This window comes from Dama dama, chromosome 20 (assembly GCF_033118175.1).
Source record: "Dama dama isolate Ldn47 chromosome 20, ASM3311817v1, whole genome shotgun sequence".
In the NCBI taxonomy this organism is placed as follows: domain Eukaryota; kingdom Metazoa; phylum Chordata; class Mammalia; order Artiodactyla; family Cervidae; genus Dama; species Dama dama.
In genome coordinates, this window is record NC_083700.1 from 108,158,525 (window position 1) to 108,171,023 (window position 12,499).

The window sequence follows — 12,499 nt, forward strand, 5'->3', positions numbered from 1 at the left end:
TGTCTCTGTTTGTGTGGCCCAAACCATCAGCAGACTCCTTTGGCTCCCCTCAAAATACATGCCAAATCCCCCACTTTGTCCATTCTCACTGCCCTCACTCTGGTCCAGTCATCATCACCATTGTGCCCCCCTGGACTACTGTAGCATCTTTCCAGAGGTCTCCCAGCTTGCTCTCTCACCTGCCTCATTTCCACACAGCAGCTAGAGGCATCCTTAAAAACTAGTCCATGCAATCATGTTACACCTGCTTCCTAAAAACCTCCAAAGGTGTCCCGTGACATGGAGAATCAAATCTGAACTCCCCACTGAGGTTCTTCAGGCCTCCTGAGACCTTGCCTGCCTGCCTCTGATATCGCCTTGTGCCACATTGCATCACTTACCAAACCCCAGCCCTGTTGTCCTTCTCCAAGCCCACTCACACCTCAGAGTCTGTGGTTTCTTTCCTTTCTACCCGGACATCCTGCCTTAGGTTTTCACCTGACTGGCTCCTTCGTGGCATCCAGGTCTTGGCTCAAAGAACTACCTCTCCTCAGAGAGGTCTTCCCTGACCACTCCATCTAAAGGAGGTCCCCTTAGTACTTTAGTCAGCTTTATTTCCATAAGCTTACTCCTCCCTAGCTGAAATTATTTGGTTTAATTTTAACGTGCTTGCAATTGGTTTCTTCCAACCAGAATACTGGTCCTTTGTCCATCCTAAAGTTATATTATTTTATTTACTTACTTTCTGTTTCTCTCTCCTACTTGAATTCCAGTTCTAGGGATGGAGGACCTTGTCTGGTTTAGAGGTCTATTTCACTAGCTCTCAGCACAGTGCCAGGCACACAGTAGATGGCTTAATAAATATGTGTTGAATAATTGAGTGAATGAACTCGAAGTGTGTTCACAGGCTGAAGTCAGCATGGGGAGAAAAGTGAATGCTAATTGCCATGAACAGGAATATAGAATATGGAGGAGGAGAGCTGAATCTGCTCAGATTGGATCATACCTGGATTATTGTACTTGATTCTGGTTGCTGCACTGCCCTAAGAACCAGCAGTGTGGGCAGGAAACTGACCAAACTGAACAAATTGGCACATGAAGGGAAGCTCAGAAAAACAAAGATACTCAGCTTATACAGACAAGAAATCCTAGGAAAGATGTTGTTACCATCTTTCAATAACTAAAAGAGCCACTGAGAGGAAGCGGGGATAGGTTTGGTTTGGAGCCCTAAGGGCAGAATACAGGTGAATAGGCTTGATAGAGACAGATTTCAGCACTAAAAGAAAATGATCTTTTGACAGTCAGGATTCATAGCAAGGGAAGGAGCTACCTTAGAAAGTAGTGAGCTTCTCATTTAAGAAAGTGTACGAGTGGGTAACTATTTAGCAAGGATGTCAAGGAAGGGATTCAAGCAACAGAAAGCAGACTCCAAGTTCTCTTTCAAACTTGAGATGTCTGGGTTTCCATGATAAATGGGGACAAAATTTAAAAAAATTCTAGCCAATAAGAGTTCTAGAACTTACTTGTCTAGCTGTCTTGATAGCAATTAACATTACCAAAACCAAAACTGGGTTTACAAATGAAACACTAGACAGATTAGCTGAGAGGCTGAGAGGTTATCTTGTGGGCCTGAAGCCATCTGACAAATATGCTGGACAGCTCCCTGGATATGAACTCTGTTAGCTATGTTTGCTCACCCAGAACATGAGACTGCCAAATATTTTGACTTTCCAAAAAGATGTCTCCGTTCCTAGGGGGAGGGAGCCAACAGCACTACATAGTGGCTTAAGATGGTCCTAGGTTTGTTTTCTGAAACTCCACCACTTCCTAACTGTAGGACCTCAGGCCAAGAAATGAAGCCTTCCAAACCAGTTATTTCATCTGTAAAGAGGATTTGATTGAAAAATAGGGGAGGAAGAACTGAAAGGAGAATGGACCAAAGTTAATAATTAATGAAGATGATTGACAGAAATTCACTACACCATTCTCTTTTACATGTTTGAACATTTGCATAACAAAAAATAAAAAGAAGGGGAGTTTAAAATAGTCCCCAGTTCATGTAATAATTGTAGGGCTTAAAGAAATCACCATCATCATTATAAGGAATTTTTACAAATCCTGGTTATTACCGGGAATGTTTAAATATCCCATTTAATCATCCCAACAATCCCATGAAATGCATAGTAATCATCTCCACTTGGCAGATGAGGAAACTGAAACTCACATAAATTAAACAAATCCTGCAGCTGGCACAGGGCTGAAATGAGATCTGAAACCAGAGCTATCTGACTCCACCATCGCAGCTGCCTTTATTTCAAGAATAGCTCATTGTGTTCTACTTGGTTGATATCTGCACAATTATGATATCATTTATTCCTCTAAGGCAATGGTTTCCTAGCTCTTTTCTCATAGCACAACTTTTTTTCCAGTGCAGCCTTTACTTTACTTTTGAATTCCAGTAAGCAAAAGCCATAAAAGCTGAATGGTTCTGGCTGAGGCGGGGATTGGGACCCAGAAATCAGGCCACTCAACCCGAAGGTGGTCTCCAAAGTACTCTAGCATCTATCAGCAGCATGTGAAAACCCCAGATCGAAGGCAACAAAAACAACCCAAATCCTCAAGCCCTGAGAACTGCATTTAGGGACAGCCTCACTGGGATAATGCAGCTGATCATTTCCTGTCCCCATCACATTTGATCCTCATTATCAACTCAGTATGGACAGGGCAGGGCATATAACCCTCAATTTGCAGATGAAAAAATCAAGGCCAAACGGACCGGCCAAAGGTTTGCCAGGTTCACTTTCCAGCCAAGTGCAGACTGGAAGTAGAGTCTGTCTCCACTAACTCCGTGAGTCCTGGCAGAGAGGGTGCCAGCTTCTGGAAACTGCCACTGACCCCTTGGTTCACAAAGTGAACAATCAGCTCTTTGGCCATTGAGAGCTGAGCACAGCCCCACAGGCTCTCTGCCCAGTCCTTGTCCCAGAGCAGATGGCAGTGGGTAGGAGAGAGGGCCTCAGTGCCGCCAGAGGGCCAAATAGCAGGAATCTGACTGTAGACAAGGCCATTCCCATCCCAGCCATGTCCTGCTGAGCAGGGGCAGAGGAGGCAACAACAGGCAAAGTACCTTCTACCCTTATGTGTAGCAAGTGAATGAGCCCCCAAAGGGCCGGACTTCAGGGAGTGTGAACTGGGAAACAGTTACACTTTGCCTTTCCTAGCTCTTGCGTAGAAATCCCTGAAACCAGACACAGTTGGTAATTGCCTGAAGGGTTCCCCCACTTCAGAGCATCTCTGAGCTGAGCTGGAGCATGTGTTGGAACAGGCAACACTTAATTATCACTTAGTCTTTAATGACCACTTAATTCTTAACACTTAATCCATCTGTAAAATGGGGACACGAATACCTGCCTCACAGGGACTCTGGGAGGCATTAATTAATGTTTGCAGCCCACTTTGAAGATGCAAAGCAGGGAATAAGTGCTCAACAGTGACATGAATAACTTGGTGGATTTACTTGCTTTTCCTAACGAGGTCCTTTCTTTCTCTCTGCTCCTCCCTCTCCTTTCTAATATATCCATCCCCAACAATATCTGCCCAACTTTGCCCTGGTGGAGAAACATTTAGCTCTGTGTTTCCCAGATACAGGATTTCCCATCCAGGAAACGGGCTATTTACAGCCATCTTCCCGCACTTTAATTTTCTATTATGTCCTCTGAATATGTCAATGCCTTCCCAGTAAATATTTTGATGTGCGCTCTTGCAGCGGCTTCTGTGGAGGCTGAATGGGACAGCTGCTCCCTGTATTAGGGAATTCCAGATGTGGTTTAAAACCACCAAATTCATCTGTGCCAATGCCTAGCTTCACAGGGGAGAAGCACATTCTAGTTGCCCCTGGAGAAAGCCACAGACATCTAACCTTCACCCTGGCTAGGGTGGTTTTTCAAGGTCTTCAGATCGACCTTGGTGTTGCCTATGCCTTTGCACAAGAAAGGTCCCCTTAGTGGGCTGGTACAGCAGCAGAAATATGGTCCTGTTCTGGCCCTTCACCCAGGTAACTTCAGGACCCCAATCATTTTGTTCCTGTAAAGACTGTCAAAGGGCCATGGTGGGTGGTGGAAAACACACAGCCTTTAGAGTTTAGCCAAGCAGAACAACAGGTCAAAACATACGCCCGGGATCCGAAAGTCAGACCTCATCTCCTCCCTCCTCCCTTGTGTGAAGTAAGGGCACACTCACTCTTCTTGAAAGCTGAGCCCGTTGTCTCTTGGAGTGCCAGCCGTGGGGGCAGAGAGCTGCTCCTTGGAGGTCCTGGGCTGCAGGGCCTCTGACAGGCCCTGAACTCTCTTCCAGATTTCATGGCAAGTCTTGTCTAAGCTGTCCTGGGGTGTGTCCTGGTGGATCCAGATGTATCTGGGGAATGGGCCCAGAGCGGAGGGGCGCTTGGCCCCCAGGGCCGAGGACGAAGCCAGCCCATTGCCACTGGCCATCCTCTTCCTCTCTTTCCGGAAGCCTTTTTGTCCACCCAGGGCTCGAAGACAGGGTGACCATCCACCACCACCCCTCATTCACCAGAAAGGGCAGTGAGGATGGGGAGGAAGGAGGTCAGTTCTGTCCCGCCGCTGGTCCAGAAAGGTGACTGTGTTCAGGGGCCCTGGGATTGTGTTTGAAAGGTGAATGGAGGACAGCTTTCTTGCGGGGAGGGGGAGCTTATTTTGATCCGTTTTTAGTTGCTCTTTCCTGACTTTTGCCCCCCTCCCCCTCTCCCGTAGAAGAAAATATTTAAAAGTCAACAAAAACCAGTAGCTTAGTAACCGTGGAATCCCCCTGAGCTCAGGAACCAGGCGCCTGGACGGGCAGAATGACATCTGGGAACAGCTGGAGGGGGAGGGCTGGCTCTCCCCGCAGTCCCTGGGCCTCACCAGTCGCCACACGACCCTAGGCTCAGTCCATCAGCGCACGCTAAGCCTGGGGGGTGCGGGGCTGAGGGCCTGGCACCGTGCGAGGCACCGGGGGCTGGGAGCCCGCCATCGGGATCTCCCGGGGTCTTCCCGGGCCCCCGCCCTGCTGAGCCCCGCTTTGCTCGCCCCACCGGCCCCTCTGGTCTCCCTCTCCTGGCCGCTCAGCCGCCCGCCCGCAGAAACAGTCCCCGAGTGCCCAGCGCCCGCCCGCTGTCCCCAGCGGACACCAGCCACGACCCCCGCTCCCCGCCTCGCCGGGCTTTGAGATCCTTGGGGAAGGGTCCCTGAAGCCTTCAACGGGCGCTGTCTCCGCGGGGCGGCTGTGCCAAATCGCCTGCCTGCCTGTAGACCCTTCCCGTCCAGCGCTGGAATTCCTTGGTGGGTTTCAAACGCAACGGCTCGGTGCGCGGGAGCCCAGAGTTCGTTCGGGGCCCCAGGTCCTCCGGTGGGGCGGGGGCGGGGCCCGGAGGACCCCAGGGCGCTCGCCCCCGTTAGAAGTGCAGGGCATCGCGCCCCCGCCTGGCCCGCCGCTCCTCCACACCCACCTGGGCGCCGCCTGCTCGCTGCCCCTGAGTCGCTGATTTCACCCCTCACTGCCATTTGATCGGGGCCTACCATGCGCCCGGCGCTGGGCTCTTTCTATGTCCCATTCACTCCCAACAAACTCATGAAGTTAGTACCATCATGTCCTCTCCTTCTACATTTGAGGAAACCGAGTCTCAAAGGAGTGTATCCAAGGCCCACCCGGAAGTGGGGAACTGGGGTTCAAACCAGGCACCCCAGGCTACTGAGAAAGACTGGTTTCCCTGGTGCTGGGCTCAGTGGTCCCCGGGGTGGGCGGAGGTACAGAGAGGAGCTAAGCTGTCTGCGGCTCAATGGGCTCCTCCCCTCACTGGAGGAGCTTCCTTAAGCAACAGGGCTCTCTGGCCCCAGGAGCCTATAGTTGTTCCTCCAGTGTTTCCCCAGTAAAGGATGATCTGCTGCTGCTAAGTCGCCTAAGTCATGTCCAACTCTGTGCGACCCCATAGACAGCAGTCCACCAGGCTCCTCTGTCCCTGGGATTTTCCAGTCAAGAGCCCTCAAAAGAAGAAAGAGGCATGCGCTTGAATTGAGATGGCAGCCAAAATATACAGTTGAATCCTGAAACTGCTCCTTCCTAGCTGTGTGACCTTAACAACTTTCTTCACTTCTCCCCTCCATTCATTCCCCAGATATAACTGGAGCCCTTCTCTCTGCTGGTGAGTTGCTGGACACTGGGGAAGGATGAAGGTGAAAAACCCCGCACGTTCCTTGCTTTCATAAAGCCTGTATTCTAGTGGAAGGAGACAGATCACCAACAAGCAGAGCAAGTAAATAAGTAATAATTATAGATGAAATAAGGGCTCTGATGGAAACTAGCCAACAAAGTGAGGCACTGGGGAGAAGAGGCGAGGCAGCATCAGATGACAGTCCAGGCAGGCCTCTTCAAATAGGTAAGGTAACATTAGAGATGAAAACAGGAGGATAGAGAAAGGGCCCTTTTTTTGTAAAATGGTGTTAAAAAATTATTAGGAAGATCACATTTCCGCTACACAGTGGGTACTTCATAAATATGTGTTGAATGAAGTTATGGAATACTATATGAAGTGCCTGGCATACAGTAGGTGCCCAATACACAGTCTTGCTCTTTACAGAGGGCCTGAGTTCCTGGAAATATTGACTCTAAATTTTGAAATCCAAGCTTGATTCCCCTTTGATTTTCATTATAAAATTGAAGATGTGTTCCTTTGGGGAAAATTCCGAGGACCTAGACTGAATAAAATTATAGTTAAGAATGTAGAAAACCTTTTAAGACAGTGTATTTAAAGGAAAAGTGATCATTTCTGATGAAATATTAATAGTTCTGAAAATGTCATTCAGTGTTTGTGCTGCTTGGCATTTGGTTGGCTAACACCTATGCTTAGAGCAGAACACTGTCAACCCTGCACCGCCCAGGCTGCAGGATTCTGGAAAGTTAGCCAGCTCACTCGTTCCTTCTGTTCTCTCTCCCTTTCAGCAGGAGACCAGGCAACAGGGGCCAAGGATTGCAAAAAAAAAAAAAAAATGCAATACAACAGGGATAGGGAACAAAGATAGGGGTTTGTTTCTTGAAATACACAGCTGAGGTGCCTAGAAGAGTGCAAAAAACTTAAGTAGCAAACAGTATGGAGGTTTCTCAAAAAACTAAAAACGGAACTACCATATGACTGAACAATTCCATTCCTGGGTATACATCCAAAAAAATACCCAAAACACTAATTCAAAAAGATACGTGTACCCTCAATGTTCATAGCAGCATTATTTATAATTGCCAAGGTATGAAGGCACCTAAATGTCCATCAGCGGATGAATGGATAAAGATTTGAGACACATACACAACATACACATATCTACAATGAAGTACTCAGCCATAAAAAAAGAATGAAATCTTGCCACTTGCAGCAGGCATTATGCTAAGTGAAATAAGTCAGAAAGAGAAAGAAAAATACTGTATGATAGCACTTACATTTGGAATCTAAAAAATACAAATACAACAAACTAGTAAGAAAAAAGAAGCAGACTCAGAGGTACAGAGAACAAACTAGTTGTTTCTAGTGAGGAGAGGCAAGCCAGGAAGTGCCATAAAGGAGTAGGTGTTAAGAGATACAAACTGGTAGGTATAAAATGAGCTACCAGTATATATTATACAACATAGGGAATAGAACAAACATTTTATAGTAACTACAAATGGAGTATTTAAAGAGATGGGAATACCAGACCATCTTACCTGTCTCCTGAGAAACTTGTATGAGGCTCAAGAAGCAACAGTCAGAACACTGTATAGAATAGGATTGAGAAAGGAGTACAGCAAGGCTGTTTGTTATGACCCTGTTTATTTAACTTATACGCTGAGCACATCATGAGAAATAAATGCCGGGCTGGATGAGTTACAAGCTGGAATCAAGATTAGTGGGAGAAACATCAACAACCTCAGATATGTGGATGATACCACTCTAAGGCAGAAAGTGAAGAGGAACTAAAGAACCTCTTGATGAGGGTGAAGGAGGAGAGTGAAAAAGCCAGCTTAAAACTAAATACTAAAAATCTAAGATCACAGCATCTGGCCCCATCACTTCATGGCAAACATAAGGGGGAAATGTGGAAGCAGTGACAGATTTCCTCTTCTTGGGCTCTAAAATCACCGTAGATGGTGACTGTAGCCATGAGATAACAACTACCTCTTGGCAGGAAAGCTATGACAAACCTAGACAGTGTGTTGAAAAGCAAAGACATCACTTCGCCAACATAGGTCCGTATAGTCAAGGTTATGGTCTTCCCAGTGGTCACGTACGGTTGTGAGAGCTGGACCGTAAAGAAGGCAGAGTGCTAAAGAATTGATGCCCTTGAACTGTGGTGCTGTGAAGACTCTTGAGAGTCCCTTGGACAGTAAGGAGATCAAACCAGTCGATCTTAAAGGAAATCAACCCTGAATACTCACTGGAAGAACTGATGTTGAAGCTGAAGCTCCAATATTTTGGTCACCTGATGCAGAGAGCTGACTCACTGGAAAAGATCCTGATGCTGGGAAAGACTGAGGGCAGAAGGAGAAGAGGGCATCAGAGGATAAGATGGTTGGGTGGCATCACTGATGCAATGGACATGTACTTGGGCAAACTTCGGGAGATGGTGAGGGACAGGGAGGCCTGGCGTGCTGCTGTCCATGGGGTTGTGAAGAGTCAGACTAAGTGACTGAACAACAATGAATAACAACAACAACAACAATAAATGGAGTATAAGCTTTAAAAATTATGAATCACTATATTGTACCCATGTAACTTATACAATATTGTACATCAATTGTACTTCAATTAAAAAAAAAAAACTTAAGTGGAATACTTAGAACCAGTGAAAAGAAAGCTATGTCCAGTTTGGTAGTCACTAGCCACTTTTGGCTATTTTAATTTTGTTGTTGTTGCTCAGTCACTAAGTTGTGTCTGGCTCTTTGTGACCCCATGGACTGCAGTGCTCTAGGCTTCCCTGTCCTCCACTTTCTCTTAGAGTTTGCTCAAACTCATGTCCATTGAGTCAGTGATGCCATCCAACCACCTCATCCTCTGTCGTTTCCTTCTCCTCCTGCCCTCAGTTTTTCCCAGCATCAGGGCCTTTCCCAGTGAGTTGGCTATTCACACCAGATGGTCAAAGTATTGGAGTTTCAGATTCAGCATCAGTCTTTCCAGTAAATATTCAGGGTTGATTTCTCTTAGGATTGATTGGTTTGATCTCTCTGCAGTCCAAGGGACTCTCAAGAATCTTCTCCAAATTTCAGTTCCTTAGTTACATTAGCCACATTTCAAGTACCACACGTGGCTTGTGGCTGCCATTTTGGACAGCACAGAGAACACTTTCATTATTGAAAAACACATGAGCTCTAGAATCAGGCTCAGTTCAGTCAGTTTCGTCACTCAGTCATGTCTGACTCTTTGCAACCCCATGAACCGCAGCACGCCAGGCCTCCCTAACCATCACCAACTCCTGGAGTCCACCCAAACCCATGCCCATCAAGTTGGTGATACCATCCAACCATCTCATCCTCTGTCGTCCCCTTCTCCTCCTGCCCTCAATCTTTCCCAACATCAGGGTCTTTTCAAATGAGTCAGCTCTTTGCATCAGGTGACCAAAATATTGGAGTTTCAGCTTCAGCATCAGTCCTTCCAACGAACATCCAGGACTGATCTCCTTTAGGATGAACTGGTTGGATTTCCTTGCAGTCCAAGGGACTCTCAAGAGTCTTCTCTATCACCACAGTTCAAAAGCATCAATTCTTCTGCACTCAGCTTTCTTTATAGTCTACATGGATTCAAATTATGAGTTCATGTTTCGGGCAATGTATCTGTAGGTAGGGACTCTATGCCTTGGTGTACTTACTTGCTAGGGCTGCCACAACAAAGCATCACACACTGGGTGGCTTAGAAAACAGAAATTTATTTCCTCATAGTTCTGGAGGCCAGAAGTCCAAGATCAAGGTGTGGACAGAGTTGGTTCCTCCTGATGCTCTCTCGTCACCTCACATACAGCTATCCTCTTCCTGTGTCTTCATATGGCCTTCCCTCTGTGTCTATGTCCTAATCTCCTCCTCTTATAGGAACACCAGTCATACTGGGTTAGGACTCACCCTAAAGACTTGATTTTACCTTATCGACTCTTTAAACTTCCTATATCCAAATAATACCTCACATTCTGAGGCTCTAGGGGTTAAGACTTCAACGCTTGAATTTGGAGGGGCACCATTCAGCTCATAACACTTGATCTCTTCATCTGTAAAATGGGATGACAATAAAGAACACCTATTTTGTAGAACTACTGTACACGTTCTATTACTAAGTAATTCCTTAACACACAGAAGTCCCTAAAACAATGCCTGGCACATAAGAGACACATAAAAGTGCTGAATATCACTTTCCTTGTAGATTACATTGAAGTGCATGCCACTGGAGTTTCTCAATAACAGCTTCTGTGCTACGTGTAAAGAGGGAGAGCTTTAGCTGTACTGGGGAAATTGCTTTGTGATGGAGGAATGGACTTGAATCATCAACTAAGCTTTTCTTGACTGTGCAAGGTACAGGGCTGGGTTAGGAGATGAATACAACCTCTGGTCTACACATTGACACAGGCTGATGAAGGGAGCAAAGTCTTCCAGAAGTGCCTGCTACCCAGCAGGTGTGGGGGAAACTTGATAAATATCTATGTGCCCAGCACACAAAATGGTGTCCAAGACCATTGACTGCTTCACTTCAAGCTCTAGAAAAGGCAGGCACTAGGCTTCACTAGGCTTACCAGGTGGCACTACTGGTATAGGAGATGTAAGAGATGTGAGTTCGATCCCTGGGTTGGAAAGATGCCTTGGAGGAGGTCATGGCGACTAACTCCCATATTCTTGCCTGGAGAATGCCATGGACATAGGAGCCTGGCAGGTTGCAGTCCATAGAGTCGCAAAGAGTTGGACACGACTAACGTGACTTAGCATGCACACACACAGGCTTCACTATTGTATCTTCAGTACTTTGAACAGTGGGTTCAGTTTGTGAGTAAAGGGGTACCCATTACTACCCTACTACCCTGAGCAGGTTGTTTCAACTTTTCATGCCTCCGTTTGCTCATCTGTGAAATAGGGATAAGAAGATACTGACCTCCTAGACTTGCTTTGTGGCAACTGAGATAATACACGAGCTGTGCTTATAATGGTGAGTCTGGCACATGCTATGTACCCAAGGAATGTTAGCGATCATTATTTATGATTCTGGGATGTTTGTTTTTCTATTTGAAACCAGGAAATCCTCAGCAGGAGGCAACTCCCCTTACCTATTCTCCAGCCAAATCCTGCCCTCACCTGGCTTCCATCACAGACACAAACATGGCCAGGATGGAGAACTTGGAAAGGTGGGCCCAGCCTATGTTCTTTCTCGATTCATAGCTTCCTCATGGAGGCCCTATTCCTCCTCTAACATATTTTCAACACACCCACCTCTCACCATAAATAGAACTTTTTGGCTGTACAAGGAAATTGAAAAGTTTTTTTTTTTTTTTTTTTTGTCATTTTGCTTTTGCAAATTTTTGGCCATGAGTAATTTATTTAATTTACGGTTGGCTATGATTTCTCACCAATCTTGGTGCCTACTTGGGAGATCTTGTGCAGTGAGAAAACTCCAACCTACAGACTGTTGTCAGATGTAATGAAATTTTTAATGACTACTAAATTCAACAGTTAATGAAGTTGACATAATGGTGCATTTTACATTTAATTTAATATTTACTGATTTCAGTGTTGTGGTTTTCCCTTTGTATCATGGAGCTAATAACATTTCCAGGCCTGAAACTTTTTGCAGGACCCTGAAAACTGCAGAGGCATGATGCCTACAGCAGATTATGCCTAAAGGGTCAAACTGCCCAGAGGGGGGACCCCATGCTTAGAGAGACTACAGGCAGGCTTCTTAAGCGACAAACCGACAAACCGTCAGAACAGAATTGAGAGGAGGGTGCAGCTATTAGTCGGGTGAATGGCCCTCCCCTGGATGTTTTTCTCCAACTGAACCTGACTTCGGAGGATCCAACCCTGAGAAATTCCCTGGTGGACCAGTGCTTAGGATCCTGGGCTTTCACTACCAGAGCCCAGGTTCAATCTCTGGTCGGGAAACTAACATCCCCACAAGTTGCATGGCCAAAAAAGAAAAACAAACAAAAAACAGAGCAGCTAGCCCTTTCCACGACTTTGTAAAGGACACTGGAGGGTTCTAGAAGCAAAGCTGTGACTCAGGGGCTCCTCTCTCCTGGCAGCACCATCAGCAATCCCTGCCTACCACTTCCCTGGGTGTTTCATTCCTTATTATTGCCTCCAACTCTTGCCCATTTGTGAGGAGATTGGTAACAGCTTGGACGGTGGCAGCAGACACAACTTGAATTTGAATTCTTGCTCTGCTACTTACTGAAGGGTGGCTTTGCACACGCTCAACTTCTCTGGCATTTCATCATCTGCAAATGGATGGAAACACTTTGAAGGGGGAGAGATT

General features: G+C 46.4%; 1 protein-coding gene across 1 annotated transcript in view; it reads right to left on the minus strand.

The window, feature by feature from the left end:
* The window catches only part of C20H1orf94 (chromosome 20 C1orf94 homolog), a 38,770-nt gene extending 34,143 nt beyond the window's left edge, over positions 1–4,627 (minus strand). The window contains exon 1 of the mRNA XM_061120108.1: positions 4,216–4,627. Coding sequence (XP_060976091.1) covers positions 4,216–4,544 — 329 coding nt within the window. The 5' untranslated portion in view covers positions 4,545–4,627. The remainder of the gene's footprint in view (positions 1–4,215) is intronic.
* Positions 4,628–12,499: the final 7,872 nt, after the last annotated feature.